This window comes from Desmodus rotundus, chromosome 12 (assembly GCF_022682495.2).
Source record: "Desmodus rotundus isolate HL8 chromosome 12, HLdesRot8A.1, whole genome shotgun sequence".
In the NCBI taxonomy this organism is placed as follows: Eukaryota; Metazoa; Chordata; class Mammalia; order Chiroptera; family Phyllostomidae; genus Desmodus; species Desmodus rotundus.
The window spans coordinates 85,901,078-85,926,415 of NC_071398.1; the positions used below are offsets into that span (position 1 = coordinate 85,901,078).

The 25,338-nt window shown below is 40.9% G+C and overlaps 1 protein-coding gene across 4 annotated transcripts in view; it reads left to right on the top strand.

The window, feature by feature from the left end:
- The window catches only part of RPS6KC1 (ribosomal protein S6 kinase C1), a 147,466-nt gene that overhangs the window by 116,683 nt on the left and 5,445 nt on the right, over positions 1–25,338 (top strand). For all 4 annotated transcript variants that reach the window (XM_024552435.4, XM_024552442.4, XM_071220014.1 and 1 more), the window contains 4 exons: positions 39–1,613; positions 1,885–1,974; positions 18,549–18,631; positions 19,911–20,006. In XM_024552435.4, coding sequence (XP_024408203.2) covers positions 39–1,613; positions 1,885–1,974; positions 18,549–18,631; positions 19,911–20,006 — 1,844 coding nt within the window. The remainder of the gene's footprint in view (positions 1–38; positions 1,614–1,884; positions 1,975–18,548; positions 18,632–19,910; positions 20,007–25,338) is intronic.

The following is a 25,338-nucleotide window of genomic DNA, read 5'->3' on the forward strand; positions in this document are numbered from 1 at the left end:
GTTAATTTTTTTTGTTTGTTTGTTATACTTGTTCACAGGTGGCAGACTCTGGTCATATATCAGTAAATTTCTAAACAGAAGTCCCAAAGAAAGCTTTGGCATCGAAGACGTGGAGAAATCTGCACTTGGTGAAGTTCACCCGCGACAGCCGACCTGCAGTCCTCAGGACAGCAGCAGCTTCGAATCCAGAGGAGGCGGCGGGGGAGCCTCGCTGCAGGTCCTGCCTCTGGACACGAGTCTGACTCAGAGCTCCCACGACGGGAGCAGCCAAGACGATGACGGCCAAGATAGCTCTCCAAAGTGGCCCGATTCGGGCTCGAGTTCCGAGGAAGAATGTACGACTAGTTATTTAACATTATGCAATGAATATGGGCAAGAAAAGATTGAACCGGGGTCCTTGAGCGAGGAGCCTTTCATGAAAAGTGAAGGAAGCGGTGTTGATACCAAAGCTGTGGAAGGCTTCCCGGCGCCCCTTGCGGCTGACAGCGACAGCCTCAGCACTCAGCGGATAGCTCAAGAGCTGAAACTCTTCCCTGCAAAGGATGGCCTGGAAGCAGTTAGTTCTCCAAGAACATTGGATTCCCTCAGTAGATCTAAAAACAGCTCCATGGAAGTCTTTAGGATAGACAGTAAGGATAGCACTAGTGAACTCCTAGGACTTGATTTTGGAGAAAAAATGTATAGTGTAAAGTCCGAGCCTTTGAAACCATTTTTTACACTTTCAGACGGAGACAGGAGTTTTAATATTAGTGAAAGCAGGGCGATAGCTCAGGACACCATTAGCAGAGGCTCAGATGACTCTGTCCCAGTTATTTCTTTTAAAGATGCTGCTTTTGATGATGTCAGTGGTCCTGATGAAGGAAGGCCTGATCTTCTTGTAAACCTGCCTGGTGAATTGGAGCCAACAAAAGACGGTGCAGCCGTGGGTCCTGCTAAGTTTACACAGACTAACATAGGCATAATGGAAAGCAAACTGTTGGAAGCCCCCGATGTTTTATGCCTCAGGCTTAGTGCCGAACAGTGCCAAGCACAAGAAGAAAAAGGCTCAGAGGACTTGAGTGATCCCTCTAGTCTTCAATCCCATGGTGTAACAGAGAAACACTATGTCCAGGAGGATCTTGGGAGGTTATTTGTAGCCGCTGTTGACCCCAGTAGTTTAGGAGACATGTCTTTGTTACGCAGCTCCGATCCTAACTTTCAGGGACTTGGAGTGGTTGAGTCGGCAGTGGCTGCAAACAGCACAGAAGAAAGCTTATTCCCGGTTTCTGGCCCACTCTCAGGTGCTAATGAATATGCAAACACAGACACTTTAAGAACTGAAGAAGTATTGCTGTTTACAGATCAAACGGACGATTTGGCCGAAGAGGAATCGACCTTATTTCGGAGAGACTCTGTGACTAAGGGAGCAAGTGGGTTAGCACAAGGAGACAAGGAGATACATCAGATTTTTGAGGACCTTGATAAAAAATTAGCACTAAACTCCAGGTTTTACATCCCCGAGGGCTGCATTCAAAGATGGGCAGCTGAAATGGTGGTAGCCCTTGACGCTTTACATAGAGAGGGAATTGTGTGCCGCGATTTGAACCCAAACAACATCTTATTGAATGATAGAGGTCAGGAACTTTTGCAAATGCATTTCTTTTTATTCGCTGTTGCTTCCAATTAACTGAGTAGGCGTTTTATCTTGTAATTAGTATCTTCATTTCCTATCTAGAGCTTCATTATCAGTGCAGCAAATTCACCCCCAGTAATAGCTTCTAGTACTTAATGATGCCATTATTCTTAATGATACTGTTTTTAGCTACAAAAGGAGTAATTACAGTTCACTTCTGCAGAAAATGGAAGAGAAAAATGTTTTGATTTCTCCTGTCGTTTTGTTTTTAGGACACATCCAGCTAACGTATTTCAGCAGGTGGAGTGAGGTTGAAGATTCCTGTGACAGCGGTGCCATGGAGAGAATGTACTGTGCCCCAGGTCAGCGCCGTCTCCTACACCGCCTACCCTGACAAAGTACTTCCGTGGCTCCCACTGTCTAGGGGAGTTGTGATTTTCACCAGCAGTTTACCTGTGTGTGGGGTTTGGTTATCTCTTTCATCCTTCAAAAAAGGAATCTGAGGCGTGAAACCGTTATCTAATTTATAGTTTTGTGTGTGCATTTGTTGTTGAATGTGTTTGTACTTCTTGTGGAAGCGTTGATGTCTTAGAGACATCTTAACTTCTGAGTGCTTAAAGACCTTTAAACACCCTGAACCTCTTTAAGTGGATGCTTTTTATTAAGATGTGAGAGGTAATTGACTAAAAGGGTAAAATTCCTGAAGCTAAAAATATGGATAAAGTATAGAATTAAAAAAGAAAGTACAAGGTAGTGATTTCAGTGATGAGCCAGCCTGGTGTTTTAGAGCAGATTGTAAAGTTTCTTTTTCTGTATTCGAGAAATTTTAGGAAGCATGTTCTTCCTTTAAAATAGCCTATTTTGCCAAATATTTGATGTAACAGGTTTCTCTTCCTCTAATTGTATTGTCTTTATTTATTTTTTTAATTAGAGACTCACTTCTGGGGGTGTTAGATACTTTGTTGATAATTACAGGTCACTTGAGCATGTGAATTGCATTTGAGTTAGTTTCTCTTTGTCAGATAGGGCTGTGTTTGAATTCAGAGTTCCTTCCCCTTTTGCCTAGCATTCAGCCTCTTTAGGTAGCCGAAGTTTCTTCACTTGTCACCCCACTGGCTTTCAGAGAAAGTTCAAGCTGATTATGTTGACATGATCTGCTTAGTTGTTGATTAATGCAGTATTTAAGTGCGTACTAGCTGACCAGTATATTATTGATGCTAACATTGTTTCCCTGCGTAATGGGAAATTATTCTAATTAGGATGGAAAGAGCTATATTGTTTTTAGTTACACCCTTCATTGTTAAGAATGATTTCTGTATTGGGGAATAACAAAGTTTCTCAACTCACAAAACAAATATCCTAAAACTATTTTCTGAAAACGGTGATTTGAATTTTCTTCTTACTGTTACTTTTTTTCTTTCCCCAAATTAGGGCTCTTTGGGGTATTTTTTGTTCTTTGTTTTTTTTGTCTTCTGAGGGGCAATAGAGCGTGATTACATTTTTGTTTCTCTCAGATAGTATTATGCTGTTTTTTGAAACCCTGTTAGAATGCTTTAAAGGGACAACAAAAGTTTTTTTCATAGTAAACTCACTTTGTTATGGTTATCTGGTTCTTTCTTTTTTCTTTTAACAGACCCTCCTTTTTTCTAACTTGATAAGAAATAACATTTGAGGTACCAGAACACATAAGTATATGTGTTCATTATGTTGAATTGGAGGTTTTAGAATCAAAATAAAATCTGGGGATTTTTTCAAGTGAAATCCTATTAAATCCTGAAGTCAGATGCAGGATAAAACTTATATCAAAGCCAAGTGTTTATAGAGCATTGTTTAATGTTTGTATAATGAAAGTCTCTTCATTCCTTGGGCTTAGTAATTTGTTTTAGCAACAGGACAAAATAAAGCCAGTAATGGCCTTAATTGAAAATTAATGCTAGTGTTCTAATTTAAATAGTAACTGACTCATTATTTCCTGTTAGTGTGGTTACTTTCTTACTGGATACTATCTGTATGTTGGCATTCTAGCAGATCATTTTTCTTCCGTTTAAAATACAGTCCTGTTTACCATTATAGCATGTTGACCTTCTGAGAGAGTAAATATATGTGGGAAAAAACCGTACAACATTCAGCAATAGATACGTACTTTCAATTTTGTGTACTGAAATACTGCATTTAATAGATCATTATCCAAGTTCTAATTTGTAAGCCTTTTTTCAGAAGTCACAATTCTTACAATCGACCAGCAGGTGGCAGTCTACCATTAATGGATTTTTTTGCTCTCATCTTTCAGGTTGTCCTTCACTAACATTCAAAAAAAGCTGTAGTCTGTAGAAGGGCTTTGTTTTAATTATTTGCATAAAAGAATTGTACTTTCAGGCTTTGAGAGTTGCAAAAGTGCCCTAGTATTATGGCTTGCATTGAACAACGTGGAAAGTCTCTTCATTCCTTGGGCTTAATAATTTGTTTTATCAACAGGATAAAATAAAGCCAGTAATGGCCTTAACGGAAAAGTAATGCTAGTGTTCTAATTTAGATGATCTTAAACTCAGAGAGTCCCAGAACTCAGTTCAGTCTGTACTTCTGCCCCTTGTTTCAATGTAAGAGGAATTGGAGCAAAACTTGTAAATTACTATGCGTCTCACATGGGGACATCGAGTCTTAGTCCTCTTTTGATCTACTCTTAGAAACATTAAGGGTTTAACTAATTCTTCCACACCCCTGCCCTCCCATTTCCTCTCTCTACCCTTAGTATTACTGTCCAAGTAACTCTACAGTGTACCAAGCCACTGATGTTTGGTTATAAAGTAAAGTTGTCACAAGATTATGATGAGAACAATTCACTTCTGTTTAAACAGTGTGCAACCTCTCTCTCCGCCCTCCTGGGAATCCGTATCATGTATTTGTCCTAAAAACATTATCCACCTGCCCTGTGCTTTATATTATCAGTAATGTATCTTTTTATCTTGTGGATGATGTGCCTTTATATTTTGAGAAAAATTTCCAGTAACAGATTCGATTTGCATGGGCAGAAACTTGAGCAAATGCCAAACTAGCAGGGGGGCCATTATTCTGTTCTATAAATAAGTTTAAAAAAAGAAAGAAACACACACACTGAAACCTGTGAATCAACATGTTTTGGCCTAATTGAGGGGAAAAGCAAGATAGATAAATTTTGAAATGCAAATGGTCACCTTCTGTTATTGAAGTATAGTTTCTGCCAACTTTGTGATCTTAGCTTTTAAAAGTCATAGTCATTTCAACAACAGACTACCAAGGATGTCTGATATTGACAAGCTTCTGTAGCAAAATGAAAAATGTTTTTTTTTTTAAAGTTGCCACTTTCTATATTAAAGAAAACAAATCCAACAACAAAAAGACAAAAACCATGGAGCGTTCTCTGTCTACATCTGTGAAAAAGCCAGCAAATAAATGGCTGCAGCTGCAGGCCCATCAAGAGGGTCTTGAGAATAGGAATTCATTGATCCAACCCAACCCTGTTTTCAAAGTAGCAGCCCTTTCTTTTAGGTTCACTTTGTATCCTTAGAGTATCTAGGATGATTGCATAGAAAGATTTTATTTTACATAAACATCATTCATAGTAAATGGGTTCCTTTCATACCACAAGAACAGAACTGAGTTCAGGACGAGAACGAGCAAAGAAATAGCCCCCGAAGTAGGAATAGATTGTATAGCATGACAATATAAGTAGAACAGTGTCTAGTTTCCGTATTAGGAGACGTTTAGATATGGTATTAAGAGACTTTTAGACAGGTTCCCCTGTTTTTCAGTATGAGAGACTGCAGAATAAAAACTGGAGTGAATCGGTTGTCCTCCTCCGGAGGACTTCCTCGGCATTACTCTGACTGTGTGTCGGTCTACGCATGCACCTGGGCGCACAGGGTTTGTGTGTGGTATCATCAGAACTCTCACAACTCAGGATGAATTTTTGTTGTAGCATTTTAAGTATTAAGGAAAAATAAAATGTTAAGAAAGTATTTTTCTTTTATTAGTTTCTCGGTCTTAACTAATCATTAAAACGCAGCTAGAAACTAGAACCTATAATGTTGAGCATATAAAATGTAAACAACTGTGTTTGAAAGTTTAATATGCAGTCCAAGTGGGTTGAATTGCTTATATGTTAGATCTTATGATAATAATATCACTTAAGTTTCCCATTCTAGTCTTAAGAAGTTGAGACGGGACCCTATCAGTGCCTGCCCTTCACCTTTAGTTTCCACCCCTCTGAGAGTCTTTATAAGTGCCTGAAATTTACACTGACATTTCTCACTGAGTACGGCTCAGACTTGAGAATTTGTAGGTGAATCTGTGTGTAAATTGAAGAAGTCCAAAATGCTCTTTACTGCATCCCGATCTCCAACGCTCCCAGATGTCAGATGACAGCTTTGCTTCCTCTCTTAGGCGATTTCACACATGGAAACAGCTCGCAGCTGACGGGGAAAAGTGAAACATAGAAAAATCAGGCTGAAAGCTGTCTGCAGAATTCAGTTAGGAGCATGACATTTGTTTACTACCATTCTTTGCTCTGCTAGCCTGAATTTATCAAATAGTCCATGAATATATGTTTTGAGAGTAGTTTCCCTTGCCCTTCTCCTTAAACATGGTTTACACACAATTTGTTGCTTTTAAAGCATGGTACTCTGTATGATAGTTACGTATTTGATTACTAGATCTGGGAGTCAGACCACGAATGGTTTAAAATATCATGAGGCCATCGCAAGTTTAAAATTTAGAATATTGAGATAGAATTGAGACTTGCTAAACGTTGATATTTGTCCCATATCGGCCATTAGCTCATTGCACGGCCTTATTGTGCAAGTTATTGGACTTTCTTGGCCTTACTTTACCAGTAATTAAACAGGTTTATGACTGCAGAAAAGATCACAGATGTCAAATCATCCAGTTCCTTTCTTATTCAAAATTTGGTCAAAATTCAAATCCATCTTATTAGGCAAGGATTTTTTCCCCCAAGAATAAATATTGATTTTTTTGTCTAATGTTAGTAGGGTTAAAAGAATTATCTTACGTGAGGACTTTATATGCATATATTTTTACTCACAGAGTATGTACGTAAAGAATATATTGTGGAAATGGGAGATTTATGGAAAATATTTAGAGGAAAAATGCCAAGACAATTTTTTGGAGTAGGGTGAAATTTGAATGCCAAGAGTCTCAGCAGACAAAGTTGTTTGAAGAAGACTCATTTAAATCTGAGAATTTAGGGTCCTGGGTAACTTCATCAAGCGTGAGGAGTCTAATTTTAGGAATGCAAAATTGATAGAGAAAGCAAACAAATACAGATGTATATTTTGGAATAATAATGATCTAACCAGGAAATATATCTGTATCCCTGGTGTAGTCTTTTCCCTCCGCAAAGGAGAAAGAAGAAAAAGACAAGAGGGAGCTTTAGAAATAATTTTAAAAGAGTAAAATATTTGTGGTTAATATTTAAACATTGTGTTTCAAACAGTAACTCTTTTGTTTGATTTACCCTTAAGCAAAACTTCAGCAGTAGCTCTCTTGTACATAGTAAATGTTTTAATGTTTTCCTTGAACGATTAGCAAGTACATTTAATCTTTTACCTTCATTTGCTATTGTCATAAAAATGAAATCTTTATCTTCAAGAGAGAGCCAGTTAACTTTTCAAATTCGTGATAAAATAGTGCCAATTTTACACTGACTTTCCTGATGCAGTCCCTGTATATTAAAGAAGCCTGTGCCCTATTAATATAGTAGGATAAGCAAAAAGAGCTCCAGGTCAACTCAAGTCTTACATTGTCCAGGCAAAACTCTTCTGATGGAAAGAAGATTAAAGGGTTGCTTTGTATAAGTTTGAGGTTCTAGAACCTTGGGATCCCCCCGAGGTAGAATGTGCCCTGGAACCCTCAAAACTGCCCTGATGATGGGCCAGTCACCTCCCCTCTGGGTGAAGGTCACTCCCTCTGAAAATAGACCCATTCCGAGCTCCTCCTCCTCATCCGGCCAGAATGTGATTGGTCCCTCGTGGTGGGGATGGGACAGCGATGGCAGAGTGTTCAGTCTGTGTTACGTGGCACCTTAGTGAATAACGCATCCGCCCCGCTCGAGAGAAGGGATTCTTCAGCTGTTAGAAGTAGAGAATCTGCAAGAGTGGGAGAGTTGATACTGTATTTCGCCCATTCTGTGTGAAAACATTACCTCTGTCCATTTCATAGTGCCCCTTGGTATTGGAGAAGGGGGGTTTCCCTCAAGTTTTAAATTATTAAAAGGGGGTTAATTTCAATCTCTTATTAACTTCAGACATTTTTCTTTATGATCTTGAGCAATTTTTTTTGTTCGTTCAAAAGAGGAGCAAGAGACTAGATACTTAAAGTGTTAAGCAATAGCTGCAGTGTATTGCCTCTTAATTGTCAGGTCAAAATTGATTTGGGGCAACTATTCGGTTAATCCGTCTCATTGCTTTGACCAAATCATCAGGTTTTCTACCATGTAAAATCTGGTTATTTTGAATCTCCATGAGGTAACCAGGGCTCACTCCTCCTAAGCCATTATGCACAAACACATCTTTCAGATAAATGCTTTAAGGTGCTAAGATTTTAAATAAATAATGATGATAAAGCAAGTCAAATTCCTGAAGTTCCTTTTATGGCGGAGCGTGTAGCTCTGCCTGCCCAACACAGCAGCAGAGCCGCAGAGAGGGGGAAGCGGGTCTGTCCTTCCCACAATTTTCAATTGGCCTTTTTCTCATCAGTCAACGTGAACAGTGTCAGGGGGCACCGCTGTGACCCCGGGAGCCGTTCAGAATGGCCTTGTTGTGGTGTGAAAGGTGGGAAATGGAACACGCTCTTGGGTTTTTTTTCCTATTGGAAATGCCGGGTGAGAGAGCAAGCAAGATTGTGAAGGGCTCAGAATTATAATTATAACCAGTCAATCAGAAGCCATAAGGCAGTTAGTTACCTGTTTGTTATTTTAGCTCACAAGAAAACAGTATAGTAATGACACCTGTAAACTCCCTTGAACAAGTAATTCTTGGCTGTGGAATGCTGAATTCAGTTAAGGAGTTTTGACTCAAGCTCAGAACATCGTGGCCAGGTCACCACCACAACAAGAGCTGGGTGGTGGGAGAGAGCAGAATTCGGTGTTTTGTCAAGGCCGGCCCGAGTTAGCTGGTGGTGGTGTGTACTTATATCCAGCTCCCCAGGTGTAACAAAACAGGCCCTGAGGTTCAGGTATTGAGTTACCTGAAAACCAGCCGAATTAATGTGGTGGCATCAGGAAGCGAAGACTAGAGACTGGGATGAGCCAAGAAAGCCGGAAAGGTGGGCCCAGCATCACACCCCTCCCATCACCATGTGGCCACCTGCAGGGCAGAGCCCTAGGTGGGTACGCCCTTCCCTGCAGCGTGCTGGCTTCGGTCCTTGGCCTTGTCCAGACAACACTCTGACGAACTCCAGTAACGTGATGCAGGCAACTTCTAAACAGGTCACATTCCTTCCTTGACAAACACGGCGTTTGAGTAATCAGTTCAGTACGATGTGGAGGACTTCATGCCATGTAGAAATGCTAATTGTGCAGCCAGCAGCTTCTGAAATAGTATAAAGTTAGGAGAAGAGGAGGAAAACACCCATTCGAGAGGATAGGGTATGAGACGCAAGTTCCAGGCTCTTATTAGTCTCTCACCTGGAGAATTAAGCTCTGCTGCAGACACATCATGTGACCTTAGGCAAGTGAACTTCTTCTGTGCAGAACACCTCATTTTAAATACTCAGTCTCTTTAAATAGTTGTGCACCACCAGACTTTTAAACTTTAAACTTCTGAACTTCGACAATTTAGGTTATAGGCATTAGAGGAACAAGTCAAACCTGGAATTAAAATGAAATTTCATTCTTATAGTTGGCATGGCTTTCAGTTTTCAACTGAAAATCTTTCAGTTGAAAGATTTTATCTTGTTTGTGGAAACTTTACAAAAATATTTCTGTTTCTAAAATAATACCTTGGGAGAAAAGTAGGTAGTATGGTTGTCCTAGAGAACACTGAAATGAATTTGCTTTTGATAACATTTAGATAACATTTCTAGTGGTTACCAATCACGTCACCAGGCCGGCAGCCAGATACTAGAGCCAGCTTAGACGGTTCTAGCGGCTTTTCCTGGACCTGTGCTCCCGGATTCCCTATGTTGAAAAGGGGCCGGGGAGACCTTGAGTTACCTCCCGGTCCTGTCATTTTCGTGCCTCCAGGGCTTTGCACCTTCTTTCCTTGCCATATGCCATTTGGGCCAGAACAAACTGTAGTGATCGTCACCTCTGCAGAGGGGAGCACTGGCCACCATCACATTTTGCCTGGACTGCTGTGTCGTCAGCTGACTGACCTCTGTCCTCACTCTGCTTTCCTCTGTTTCGTCCAGCAGCCAGAGTACGCTCTAGAGAGCGTTGGAAACTTTCCAGCCCGTCACGTGTAACAGTGCCCGAGGGGACCCAGGGAAATGAATGTGATGAGGCCTTTTTTAGGTGTTTTGAATGAACAGTGCTGCCACCCAAGATTGGTGTATTTCTTCGGCAAACATTTGCTATGTGGCTCCTGTGTCCCAGGCACTGTGTCTAGGAGCTAGAGATAAAAAGACATAATTGGTAAAATATTGACAGTTCCTTTGAAGATTGATATAAAGAAAGAGACTACCCAAACAGAAGACCTGTACCGTTGGTTAATTAGGACATTAATAGACTTTTATAGGTGCATAGTTGTATTTATAGAATGGTAATTTACCCAGCTAACAAAAGATATGCTTAGCTGTCCTTTTTCTCACAGTTTGGTTCCATATAATGTTGGACACAGAAAAATTCTGTCTTCTGTGTTTCTTTCTCTTTGCTCTTTAGTCATCAGCTGTAGTGGAAGACTAATGCTCAGCCCCTGCGTGGAAAATCTTTACACACAGCAAGAGCTGGTGGGAGAAATTGACTAGAATTTTGTAATTCTAGTCCCTTTCAATTAGCAACAGATGCTGCAGGGAAAGCCTGCCTGTGTCGGAACACAGCACAATCACGGAGTGCTCCTTGCCGAAAAAAATATGTGCTTTTCCTTGGTCCAGATATGTCAGTGTGTCATTAATGATAGATTAGAATTTTTCTTTTTAACCTTTCTCTCCTCCTAAGGCCATTAGCGAAGTCTGTCTCCCTTGGAAGAAAGTGAACAAATGTTCGGTCATTTGTAACAGCGTTTTAAATCTCACTGAACATTTACAGAATTTGTGGAAAAGTTTAAACACTCCAACTTGTTTTCTGACACTCTAAAAGTGTGCATGGTGTTTAGTTTTAAGGTTTATAAGAAAGTGGTTTAATTTTCATATCATCTTATTCCCTGAGGATTTGTCTTTTATTCCAAAAGCTAATGTGTTTTTGTTACTTACATTTCTTTTCCAAAAGAGAGAGCTCGGATTCATTTTTTTTAAAAGATTTTATTTATTTATTCCTAGATAGAAGGGAAGGAGGGCAGAAACAGAGGGAGAGAAACATGGATGTGAGAGAGAAACATCAATCGGTTGCCTCTTGCACGTGCCCTGACCTGGGACTGGGCTGGCAACCCTGGCAGGAGCCCTGCCTGGGAGCCACATGGGTGACGCTTTGTGGAATGATGCCCAACCTGCTGAGCCACACTGGTCAGGGGGAGAGATGGAATTCTTAAGGTCAATTTTTTTAAATTAAATTATTTTAGAAAAAAATTTAAAGAATTAATTTGGAAAATAATTCTGTGGCATTAGAAAATTATATGTACTCTTTTTCCCCCTAAATATACTTACTACTGATTATCATTTTAATGTATTACATAGGTCTGTGCCTTTAAACTTGTTCTGTTATTTTGATATTTGGATAGAGTGCTATGTCATTTGTGTGACAAATTCTTCCAGCATCTAAATGTTGGCTTAAATTGACTGTTATTCATTGGGATTTATATGACCTCTTGATAACAATTCCACAGTTCCTATTATTTTGAGAGTGGAAAAAAATAAGGCTTTTAAGATTCTCTTTATTAGGAAAGGTATAGTTAAGGAAAAGAGTTTAGGAAAAATCTTTAACTACTTGTCCTAAATTAAAAGGGAATTTTTTAGTAAGTGAAATTCTTGTATACTTCCTACCGTGCCCTGGAAGGAAGATAACAACAGAGCGTGCTGCCAGGTGGCGGCTGTGGTTTCTGGAATGGGTGTGGGCCACTGTAGCGTCAGTGTTAGCAGAGGCAAGTGCAAGGATGAGATGTCCTGCGTAGGGAACAGAACCAAGTGACATCACCAGTTTGAAGCTGTGTCCCAACAAATCCATCAAGAACTACCTGAGTAATACCAGATTCCCTTATTTATCATGCACTGTAACAGTAATGTCTCTTACGGAAGAGTAACTTCTGAATTTGGGGTGCTGCGGGCACTACCATTGCTTGAAATTCAAGATGATGATTTTTTTTTTAAGATTTTATGTATTCATTTTTAGGTAGAGGGGAAGGGAGGGAGAAAGAGAGGGAGAGAAATATCAATGTGTGGTTGCCTCTCACGTGCCCCCCACCGGGGACCTGGCCCGCCTCCCAGGCGTGTGCCCCGACTGGGAATCAAACCAGTGACCCTTTGGTTCACAGACCGGTGCTCAGTCCATGGAGCCACACCAGCCAGGTGCAAGATGCTTCTTCTTTATAAAGCTTTGTAGAAAGGTTGGTCTTCATTTAAAGCTTGAGTTTGAGATGCATGTCCTAGCTCTTTCCCTTTTCTGTAACGTTTCCAGCATAGGGTTGGCATTATCTTTGGCCATTTTGCAGTCGTGTCTCTGTCAGACGTACGTGGCTTCAGTTGTATGCATAGTCCTGAAAGGCAGGGTGGACAAGCACCTGCCATGATTTCAGAAGTGCTGAGATTGAGTGCTCTGTCCAGTGTCTTTCCTATGTCCTCAGGTCTGCGTGGACATTCTGGGGCTTTTTCCCCTTCACTTCTCATACAGATATAGACATTTTCTGGTTTCCTGAGTCCAAGCTACCTCTTTTTATACTCCTTTCCTTTTCAGGAGTGAGGCTTTATAGTTGCAACTTTGGGGTCAGGTGACATTATTATTTTTGGCTGTGGGGGGAGACTTAGTAAACTCTGATTATGGTCAGGACTGTACAACTCCCTTACTCTGTGTTTCAGCGAGCCCTGTGACGGTGTGGGTCACCAAGGTAGCGCTGTTTTTCTGAAAACCGTCCTGGCTTGCTGAAGAGTGTTCTCTGAGGTGTTAAACACGACTAAAGCCAATGTAGGCAAAGTACATTTTACGTTGTGAAATCTGTGTTGTTATGTGAGCGTGTTTATTCACGTGTGAAATGAAATAGTTTGATTCATTAGTATGAATCAGTAAGAGTCTATGTTGTGTTAGAATTTGAGAATTGATGGTGCTGAAGTGGGAGTTCTAGGATTTTACTAAGCCGTTCTCACATACTTGATGTCCTTAAAAAATTCCGGATGATTTAAATTCTAAGCTGGAGCCACGTCTGTCTCCATTACATTAAAAGGTGGTAACGGTTAGAGGCAATGACACTGATTCATTTCGCTTGCCACCAGGTCCCTGAGGGAAAGGGGAAGAGTGCCTCTGTCTAGAAAGGGGAAAAAGGAAGATGGAGGGACGCTAGCTCCTTTTAACATAATCCCACTCTTTGGGCATCTTAGGTTAATGGAGGGAGAAAAAGTTGTGAGAAAGGCTCCTGCGTGCTTTTGAAAACGGTTTCAGGCTCATAAAATTACAGGTAGGGAGAACGGTGGAGGTCTGGCTGTCCTCGTTTTCAGGGAAGCCTGGTGACCTCCCCAGCCAGGCTCGGACAGGAGCGGAGCTTGACTGGAGCCCTGTCCACGCGGTTTCTTTGACTCAGAGTGAGAATGTCCTTCTGTTGAGTTTTTGTGGGGATAATGTGAGAATTTGTTCGTTTTCTTAGGGGCTAGTTTATTTTCCCCTTGGTCACCGTGCTTGGTGCCTGCAGTACTGCCGCACTTGGGGAGAAAGGCTGCTGTTCTGCCCCCCTCCCCGGGAAAGGCCCATACGGAATGCCACGGGGTGGCTGGGACAGGCACGGAAACCGATCGTGTCGGGGTTTATAGGAAAAATAGTTGGAAAGGTGACAAAACAGTGGTGGAATGTATCCTTTAAAACGTGTTTCTGCTTTTATTTTTCAGAGATTAAAAAAACCGAAGGTAGGAGTTTAAAGGGATTTCTCAGCTCCACCGTGTTTTATTCCTAAAATAGCCTCACGTATTTATTTGGTACTTAAGTTTTCTGCTTTTGAAGTGTGGCCCACATGCCTGACTGGCCGGCTGGTGTTTGTAGTAGCTGTCGCGTAGCTCTTTGGAGACAGGGCTCTCTGCACAAGCGACGCCCTCTTTTGTTACAAAAGCATAAGCATGTAATCCTGTAATGTAACGGCATCACACTCAAGCACACTATGTAACTTTTTTGGTGAAATGTTCAAATTAAAATGATAAATTATTACACCCTACCAACCACACTCAAGCAGGCCTTACTTCTGCCGGACCCTGTGTAAATCAGAACTCTTGGTTTATGCTTAAATGTTTTGTAGGTTTTGCAAGGAAAGCAGTTTCAGAGCGGTGCTTTATTTATTTATTATATTGTATTGATTATGCTATTATAGTTGTCCCATTTCCCTCCCTTTATTCCCCTCCGCCCTGCACACCGCCTCCCACCCACGTTCCCCGCCTTTAGTTCAAGTCCGTGGGGTTTTGACAGCCACACGACCTCAGGCTTCTTTTTGGCAATGCAGTTTCAGTGTATAGCTCTACGGTTTCAATCTGAGTATTAGATTAGGGGTTATTTTGTAATAATATTAAAATACAAGAGGATATTCAGATTGGGACTCACCAGACGCCGTGGCAATTCACATTTGATCGTTTTCCACTTGTTAAGGACTCTGGCAGAACGTTGCAGGGATTTCAAAGCAGCATAAAACCAATGAAACTAGTCCTTAGACTCCTTAGTTGAACAAGTTCACAGAGACCAATAAAGGAATACACCTTGTCTGTCTCATCAAGTTCTTCTCAAACTTTTCTGCCCAAGTACTTCTGACTGCAGCGGTGATAGGAAATGAGTACCCCAGGGGAATGGTGAAATATGATCTTGAAGTTCCTTTGAAGCCTTTTATCTTGCAAATCCATGCAAATTTTACATGCTCTTCCATAATAGATCTGTGTTTCTTTTAACAGTGAAACAATACCTACCCCCTTTCACACATGTAAAAAATCTTCATGCTCAGGAAGATGTACTGGGCTTATTTGGTAGTTTCAGGGACCTCCCCCTGCCCCCCTCCCCCCAACACGCACACACACAGTGACACATTTCATTCCTCCCCCACTAGCCGGGGGGACATTCCCAGCAGTGATGTGGGTACCTGGCGTCATATGTAACTTTTGATGGTCTGGGTTATACGGGTTCTGGCACTGGGACCTTTGGGTGATTTTAAAAGGAGCCTTTATACATTGTTTACGTTAGATGGACTTACCTCAGTGGCCCTCTGCTCTACTCTGATGGGAAAGCTTTCCGAGCAGAGACGTGGCGTAGGGCTTTAGTCCAGAGCTCCTCAGCACGTGCTGTCAGACCCTATAAAACCATCTTACTAATTTTCTCAACTGTTGATTGGGTCCGAGGTTCCTCTTTTCCCAGGACCCTCCATTACTCCATTCGTTCTTCTCCAAAGTTCACCCGACCCAAATGAGTTCTCCATAGTCTGCTTGGAAATTGTCAAAAATGCATGTAAAATGTGAGACGTAGTTCCTTACATATGGTAAGCAGTCAGTAAATGTTGGCTGCTATTTTATTGCAATTCTCATCATTGCAGTGTGTGCCTACTGCGAGCCAAGCAACAGGTCACACACAGAACGGCGGACTTGTTGGTAGCCTGCTCAGAACAGGTGGCTGACCAACGATTTTGGGTCTTGGCTTGTGAACAGGGGTCACCTTTATTAGAAAACTATGAACATGTACTACTTGCTGTAGGGTTAAAGAAAATGGGATAGCTTAAATTCTTGAGCAGAAACCTACTGAAAGATAAAACTGTCAGCTACGCCAACAGGAAAAGCAACTTCGGTTTTGCACTGGTTAGCAGCGTGGCCCGCACGTGGGGTTCTGTGGAGCAAGAGGGCCTGGTTTGTGCCGCGCGCGTGTGCTGGTTGGATGCCTCGCTGGTTGAGACCGTGGGCTGGAGGCCTGGTTGTACGCACGCCCGATTAAACTAGACGCTTGAGTGTTATTTAACGGTCAGGGAGAGGCCATTTCAGAATATTGAATAGGAAAATGATGCATTGACCATTTAAACTGGAAGGAAATGCACAAAAAGTTGTATTTGATGACAAGAACACGGTAATTTTCTTTTACTTTTGTCAAGTTTCTAAGGACATATACCTTTCCCAAGGTTTTTGGAGCACACTTTTGAAGGAGAGAGTGGCTCTCTGCGGGCAGGTTGGGAATGGGTGCGGGAGCAGTGGGTTTGAGTCAGGGAGGGCACCCGAAGCACTTTGGGTGAGAAACCACAAGGACATTGTCTTTCAAGAGAACCACTGTTTTAGGAGATGATTGATCTCAGATCTAACCCGCACGTTATGGATGAGATCGAGTGATTCCTCAAGGCTCTTCATCCAGAACTCTGACTCCTAGTCTGTTGCTTCCCGTAATGTGGACTGATAGTCACGCGTGGGTGAGCAGGCTCTCGGGAAGGATAGACCTACTTATTATGGCTTTGCCTTCCCCGCTCCAACAAGCCTAAATGTTTTCATGTCATCTTTTTATACATTTTACGTTGTAGCATTTAGATATTCACGCAGGCTAAGAAGTATAGAATGAATATAAAAATCTCACTACCCCAGAGGCAAATCACAATCATTTTGTCATATTGTCTCACCAGTCTTTTTTGTAAATATGTAATTTTAAAATAGAATTCTGTTGCTTTATAGCTTGTTTTTTTTTAATTTCATATAGCCAGATGTTGACTTAGACACTAAAATTTGCACGAAGACATCATCTTAAATGATTATGTAGTAGTATTCCATCATAGGGAGTACCACTATACATCATTAAATCTCTATTTTTAGAGAGTTCTCAGTTTCTAAAACAAGCTGCTATTTTATAAGTGCCAATGGATCTAGGGGGATGAGGAGACTTGGTCATTCACACGATAGTTGTGTGAGAGCAGCTAGTTAGAGAAGGGAGGGTGTGGCTTGGCGTGAAGCTCAGTGTGGGGCTGGGGGGCTGGGGAGGGGCTAGCGTGAAGGGTGTAGTTCTGCGTAAGTCAGGAAACCTGGAAGGAGAGCGTGGGCGCAGGGGTATGGATGAAGTTTGCTGAAATGGGCTACTTTCAGTATCTTGCACAGGAATGGCTCTTTTTTCGTTCTCTGGTCCGTATGACCTTTGTTTCAAGACTTAAAGCTCAAGCTATTTTATGAAGTTTGTGGTTCTCCCACACATAGATTACTAAGTATTGGTTAAAAGGCGGGGCGCCTGAGCACCCCTTCCAGTTATTACTCTCTTCTTTCTTCTTCTTCTTTATATAATTATGGACATTCATTTATTTATTTTTGTTGTTTAAATTATGTTTTATTGCTTTTACTGTTACAGTTGTCCCAGTTTTCCATCTTTTCCCCCCTCCACCCAGCTCCCCCCACTCCCTCAGGCAATCCCCACACCGTGGTTCACGGCCATGGCTCCCGCATGGAACTTCTTTGGCTGCTCCATTTCCTGTGCTGTGCTGTGCTGTGCAGCCCCACGGCTCTTCTGTAACTGCCTGTTTGTACTTCTTAGTCCCCTCACCTCTTCACCCATTCCCCCAACCATCTAGCAACCATCAAACCACTCTCCACGATTCTGTCTCTGTTCTTCTCGTTTGCTTGGTGTGTTTTTTAGATTCAGTTGTCAATAGATGTGTATTTATTGCCATTGTATTGTTTCTAGTATTGATCTTTTTCTTTCTACCCCCAAACCCTTAGAACATTATTGTTATGAGTTGTGGGCTACCTGCAGACAACTAATCAGTGTGTTTTGTCATTCAAATAGAAGTGAAAGGGTAGATATTGATAAGGCTTAGTGATTAATTGAATGTCGTTAGGAAAGGACAAGAATACATCAAACATGACTTGAGGGCTAAAAGCCTCAGAAGTGGTGAAGTGAGGAGTTTTTGCTGATCTGTGGAGAAACCTGAAAGATGACACCTGAAAACTCACATTACATTTAAGGAACTTGTGCTGCCGAGATAGGGGGAACACAGATAAAACTGTAATTTGCAGACGTTCTACAGTCCCTTATCTTAGCCAGTAGTTTCAGTGGTGACTTCAGACAGCACATCCCTGTACTTTTAATGACAAAATGGGTAAATTTGCATGGCACATGCGCCCTCTGTCGTTGATATCATTGATTGTATAGGAGGGGGTGATACTGTGAACTAGGTCTTAGTTCTGCTGCTGCTTTACTATGTGACATTGGACAGGGCATTTCACCTCTCTGGTTTCTAATCGACACAAGGGTAATTAATACTGGTTTAAACGACTTTTGCAGTTTCTTCTGAACCTAGGGTTTTTATGTTAAAACAAGACATGACCTCTGAGGTAGAGTTGGCTATACTTTCTCAAATTTGAAAAATTAAGCAAAATGCTAATCTAGTAGATTCATGTAACTTTTAAGTATAGCATCTTGAAGGTGTCCCTCTATCAACCAAAGAACAAATGTCTCGGTTTAATATATGACTGTGTCAAAAAAAAAAAAAAATGCAACCACAGTAGGTGACCAAAGGGATAAGTAACTTTCAGGAATTTTGAAAGCCCAGTAATATTTAGTATATGCTCTCTCAGCATTAAAAAGGTCACCTTGCTTATACATGTTAATTTTGAAAGTTTAATTGACCTTTGGAATTTTAATAGCAACCTTTTTCGGTGTATGTAGAGGTTGGAGCGATCACTGAAGAAACGGAAGCCTGCGACTGGTGGAGTTTGGGAGCCGTCCTCTTTGAACTTCTCACGGGCAAGGTAAGCAGTGACCCGGACGCTTAATAAGCTTTACCAGCTGCTGCCGTGATTTCAAATTGAGAACGTTTAGCCTTTGCCTTTAGTTTTTAGATCAGTGACTAGGTAAGAAAACCTTTGAGATATATACGTTTATCAAGATTCCAGATTTTTTTTTTTTTTTTTTTACAAAAATAGAGTTGTATTACACTGAATAAATTGGTGTTAAAATTCTGTTATGTCACATGTTAGTACACAGTAGGATAGAAGACTACACATTTTTTCTTTTCATTTTTTATGATTCACTTGGAACACAGTTCTATCTGTGAGGTACATGCCAGGATGTATTGGAATTGTCTGGGTGAATTTTAAGCATCTTGTCTGAAGTCAGGAGGGAATTCTCATTTTAGAAATTTCATATAGATATGAAAAGTAACATCTTTTTCCTCAATGCTGTAAATTTTTCCTGTGTGCTAGCTTAAGGACAGAATTTAAACTTTTTCTGATCAATAACTTTTAAGAAAAACATTTGAGGTTAATAAACTTTAATAGAGTACTGTACAGATTGCCTCCTGGGAAGAAGACAGAGGAAATGAGCAGTCATATTTTTGGAAGCAGTCACTTACCTTAAATATGTAGGTAAGACTGAATTCCGAAGATAGTTGTAGAACTTACAATTCACCTAGACATACACTTACACCATCATGCGGTATATGTACATGAAGTATCATTATTAACAAATTCTAATATTTGAAGGTCATTAATACATTAAAAATTTTAGTAATATTTAAAGTCCCTTTTTAGTTTTCTTTAAATTTTTTAATTGATTTTAGAGAGAGAGGAAGGGAAGGATAAAGAGAGGGAGAGAAACATCGATGTGAGAGAGAAACATTGATTGGCTGCCTTTTGTAGGCGCTCCAGCCTGAGACCAAACCCCGCAGCCCAGGCGTGGGCCCTGACCGGGAATCAAACCCACGATGTTTCAGTTTGCAGGGCGATGCCCAAACAGCTGAGCCACACCGGCCTAGGTTCCTCTTTTTAGTTTTGATATGTAATGTAAGCTCTTCCACTTATGAGCCATTTTCTTGATTCCTAAGGGAAAAGGGCTGGTAGCATCAGCTTATGATGTAATTTTGCCGATTGCCTTCAATCCAGTTGGAGGGTTTGTAGGCTTAGCGCCCTTGTCCCAAACTGCCTGGGCGGCACTGTTGAATGCCGCACCTCTGGTTAAATCGTGGTCGCGTTCTCTGTGCGCGCTGTCCGTACGTCCTGGGATAAAAGTGTGCCTGATTGATTGTTTCAGACTCTGGTCGAGTGCCATCCGGCCGGAATAACCACTCACACTACTCTGAACATGCCAGAATGTGTCTCTGAAGAGGCTCGCTCACTCATTCAACAGGTAATGCAATTGACCTATTGGCCAAGGATATCAACCATGCAGATTAGTAGAGCCTGCAGCTCCAAAACCTTCAAGAAATTAGTTTTGGGCAAGAAAGACCCAATACTAATTACAAATTCAGAACTAATACTGTATATCTTTAGATTTCTGCTATTATCTAAGTATTGGTGAGGTCTGAGAGAACAGGTTGAACTTACTGGTATTGATTTTAAAAAAACATTCAGGCTAATGTTTAGTCAGTTTCACATATTTGTGTAGGCATGAGATTTAAGTGTTGCTTTTCCCAGCCATAGGCTTGGAACTCCGGTGAGCTGCTTAAACTGACTCCCTGCGCTGAGAATGCCCCTCTGATTTCGAATGTCGGAGGTGGTGAGCACACTGAAGGGTGTCAGCCCCGCGGCGTGATAGGCCCACGGCAGATTGGCAGTAACTGTCAGGCCCGGGATCCGTACATTTTTATGAAAAATATAAAGGGAAAGGTTATTTGAAAAAGATCAAGAACTAAAATTTTTGTTTAAAGAAACATGACATTCTTTTTTAATCAGGGAAAACAATTTTAAAAAAGGGGAGAGGGGCTAATACATTAGGAAGAGAAATACCTAGTGTCCTGTTGAAGAGTGATTATGGTTCCATTCACAAATATATGAAGGCCTGGTAAATAACCGTCGCAGATGGATGTGAGGAAGGCTGTCGCATAGGTTTAAAGAATTCTTTGGCGAGTGAAGTTAAGAGGGGTTATCGTTGATGCAGTGGTAGCATTAGGAAAGTTTTTGTGTAGTGGGTGTTATGTTTGTGGAGCCTTAGATTGAGTTTTGGCCTGACAGGGTTGGATGTGGGAGGAATAGCTGGGTGGAATGATCAGCTTCAACAAAGGGGGAAGTCTAAAAGATGCAGTTTGGGAAATCAGAAGTTTGGTTTGTCTAGAGTGGAAGGATAAATACAGGGATGAAAAACAGTAGCAGATGAATGTGGAAAGACAAGTTGGGATTCTGTCGTGGGGGTCTACTTTCATGAGCACCAGGGTAGAGTGGTAATATTTAATTCAGTAACAGAACTGAGATGTGGAGTTTTTGTACAGAAGAGGGAAAGGATCAGAACTGCACCTCACGAAGATTCTGAAAATATAAAGCAACGTAATCAGGGTGGAAATACTGGAATGAGGATAGCTCGAGCCCTTTGCAAAAGGGTTAAGAGATAATGGGAAGATATATAAAACATTTCATTCTAATGGGAAAAAAGACAGCGACTCACTTGATTTCATCCTATTTGTTGTGACACAAAAAAGGTAAATTTAAAGAATTTTTGGCGGTAAATCACTTAAGGAAGGATAGCAACTGCCATTTTTTGTTGTTGTTTCTCAAAGAGGTAGTCATTATTGTACAGGGTGGGGCAAAAGTAGGTTAACAGTTGTTCCTATGGAAAGTAATAATTGATAAATAACATACGAATAAACTGTTTCTTGTACTCACAACCGTTAACTTACTTTTGCCCCGCCCTGTGTAATAATGTGAATAGAATTCTTTGCATTAATTTATAAAGGTCCGCTGCTCCTGTCTTTATTAGAATTATGTTGTAAAGGAGTCTAGGCTTCAGGTATGTTAAATCCCCAAATACATACACTGAAAGCTTATGTAGTAACTCCGCTCTCTGTCATGGGCCTGCCTAAGGAAACCACCACTCATGTCGAGGAAACACCGTCAGGAAAGGGAAGAGGGGTCTCTTGGCGTGATTAGCAATTTGTCACTTTTCTTTCCTCTTCCACTACCTCACAGTTCATAGAGGTCATTTAAAAAAATCACAAAATGATTTATTTGGAAATAATTATTCTGCTTTGGGGAGATTTCCCCTCTTTGGTCTGTCCGCTCCTTGCTTTTTTCCTAGATTTCATGAAGCCCCGTTCCCATGGTTCGGTCATCTCAGTCAAGTGAATGGTGCTAAAGAAAACATAGTTACGTTTTAAATGCAGTTTTTAAAAAAGCTTTATAAATCCTCAGAGCGTGTATGTTTGTACTTTATAGTGTACATTTAGTTAATTATGACACAGTTGCTTTTTCAGTTGAAAGATCAGTATATGAGGGAAAAAAACCCCTTCAAAACAAAGTTCTGTGTCTTTATCGCTCAGCTTTATTGCCTCCTCTTCAGGAACAAGGAGCTTGGCAGCGATTGTCTTGGATTTGCCACTGGTTGACCCATTCTCTTAAGCATTGGGATCTGTGCGTGCTTGCTCTTGAGGCCTGGTATAGTACTCGAAATGGCAGAATAAGCAGGATGGTCATGAGAAAAACAATCACACTTTTGCCTATAGATTTATTCTTACAGATGTATAGAAGAGTCCATGAACTAACTGAATGGACTTTAGTAAAGTGAAAATGTGAACTTCTGTGGGAATTTCATGATGAGGTCATGTTTTAGATAGAATGGTGGAGGAGAAGCCAATTGTAACAAAGAAGAAAGAACTTACATGTTTCCTGAAATTGTAAAAAATATACTATAATTATGGTTAATTCTTAGCAATATTTGATATTTTAAATTTATATTAAAGTGTCTGATGCCCTCCACATTTCAGTCAGTAGACAGGAATTATCTGATGTTGAAAATGGGTTTGATACATTTAGGATACTCTTTTGTCTGTTTTGTAATAGCTTTTCTCCTAACACCTTAGCAACTGATAATACAGTAATTCTTGGAGGAGTTAGATTTAATAAACAGTAGTCATTTTGAGTGCTAGATAGAGTAATTTCAAGTTAAAAGACTGTGAGCACACAGCTGTTTGAGGTGTGCGTTTCACCCCCTTTCGGGGCTTGGTCTCGTCAGGGTGAAGTGTACACTGTTGACGTGTGCAGGTCACATGCTCGTGAGGCGCTGTGACAGTGCTAAGAGCATGGGTTCTGGAGCCGTAGTGCCCGAACTCAAGTCTTGTCTTTGCTACTTCGTACTTCCCTGGGTCTCTGTTTTCTCCTCTCTGAAGTAGAGAAAATAATAGTAGATATTCGTAGAACTGTGAGGTACATGAATTAACCTACACGAAGCACTTAGAATAATGGCTAGCACACAGTGAGCGTCGCACAAACATTCTGTTACTATTGTCGACCGGGGGCAGTGTTGAGGGTTCATGACATGCGTGATCTGTAATGTGGCGAAGCCTGCAGCTGACTCACAGGGTTGCCATCGTCAGGATGAGGCAGCCGCTGATGATATGATGAAAAGGTCTCAGAAAAGCAGTGGCCTGGCATGTAATAAGGAATCAGTGGGTACTTTTCACACAAATAATGGAATGAATGAAGCATGAATGAAAGAAAAAATAGAACTAAAGGAAAAAGAAGAAATAGAAGTAGGGGTTAAATTCGAATAGTGGGATTTTCTATATGCACAGAATCATTAATGTAAAGACATTATTTAAATAGTTTAATTACAGTTGGCTAAATTTTTGAAAAAAGTATTCGCTCTGGAAATATTTTCAGGTTTCAATGGTGTATGAGGAAGTTGGCAAATTCTTTCCTCAAAAAAGGAATGTATAAAGTTAGACAGAATTGGCAAAAACAACCATCTCAGTCTTTGGGAAATTGATCAGAGAAATACAAAAATCTGAAAAGTGTTTATGCTTGAAAAATAGTGGAACTTTGGGAAAGGGCAGCGGCACTCTCTGGCATCCTTGCCTGGGGCTGTGCCCACTGTCTTTCCCTTCTGGGTCAGGCGTGAGGGTTCTGCCAGACAGGGGCAGGCCACAGGACCAACATGAGGCTGCATGCATGTGCATAGGATTAGGGAGGAGCCCCGTGAAAAGTCAGAACTAGGGCCGACTTGAGTGTGGCCTGAATTTTGAATGTGTTCCCACTGGCGGAGGATGGAAGCTTTAGTGGCTGTGGGTTTTTTTTTTTTTTCTCCATTTCCCCACTCCCCTTTCTTTGGTAGCCATCATCGTGTTCTCTTCATCTAGAGATAGGTTTCTGTTGTGTTTTTCTGGACTCCACATATAAGCGAAATCATATAGTATTGGCCTTTCTTTGTCTGATTGCGTTCACTTAGCATGATACTCTCTGTGTCCATCCGTGTTGTTGTAATGGCAAAATTTCATTCTTTTTTGTTGCTGAACAGTATTTTATTCTACGTATATATAATATACACCACGTTTTCTTTATCCATTCATCTATGATGGTGGATACCGTGGTTCCTTCCCTGTCTTGGCTATTGTAAGTAATGCTGCAGTGGACGTGAGGGTGCATATGTCTTTGAATCCGTGTTTTTGTTTCCTTTGGATAAGGACTGGAAGTGGAATTGCTGGGGTGTGTACCAATTTACAATCCCACCAACAGTGTACAGGGCTCCCTTTCTTTGTCTGCATTTGTTCTTTGTTGATTTTTTGATGAGAGCCGCTCCGACAGGGGCGAGGTGGTATCTCATTGTGGTTTTGACTTGCATCTCTGATGATTAGTGATATTGACCACCTTTTCATAGGTCTGTAGGGTAAATGTCTGTTCAGGTCTTCTGCCCATTTTTAACTGGATTGTTTGGGGGGGGGTTAAGTTGTATGAGTTTCTTCTATATTTTGGATATTAACTCTTTATTGGATGTATCATTTGAAGCATCTTCTCCCATGTAGTAGGTTTTCTTTTCATTTTGTTGATGCTTTCCTTCACTGTGCAAAAAAATGATTAGTTTGATGTAGTCCCATTTCTTTTTTTTTCTTTTTTGCCCTCGGCCGAGGTGACTTATGCTAAAAGATATTGCTAAAAGCAATTTCAAAGAGTTTATTGCCTATGTTTTCTTCCAGGCATTTTATGGTGTCAGGTTTTACATTTAAGTCTTTAATCCACTTTGAGTTTATTTTTGTACGTGGTGTAAGAAAGTGGTCTGATTTTATTATGCTGCAGGTTTCTGTCCATTTTCTCAATGCACTTATTGAAGAGAGTATATTTACACCATTGTATATCTTTGCCTCCATTGTCATATTTGAATGCAGCCTCTTTTCAATCACTGGTTGGCCACTAAGCCATGCAGACACAGGGATGACCCCTAGGAAGCCAAGGTCAAAAACAGAAACAAGAAAAAACAGGAGCAGAGATATCAACAGCTGCTTATTACAGTGGGGTGGGGGAAGCAGGTTTGCAGATTTCCCTGAAACACGTTACTAAACCATCTGACAGCAGCGCTCACAGTCTTCGTGGGGGGAAGTCAGACTTCAGAGTTGCTAAAATATATTCTCTGAAATGTCCCTTTTCAGAAAAACATTATAAGACATTTAGAAATAAAAAAGTCTGACCTATATACAGGGTTTAAAGCAGTCAATAAGAGTTTTCTCTAAAGTGTCCCCAGATTTTAGATTTTAGGAAAT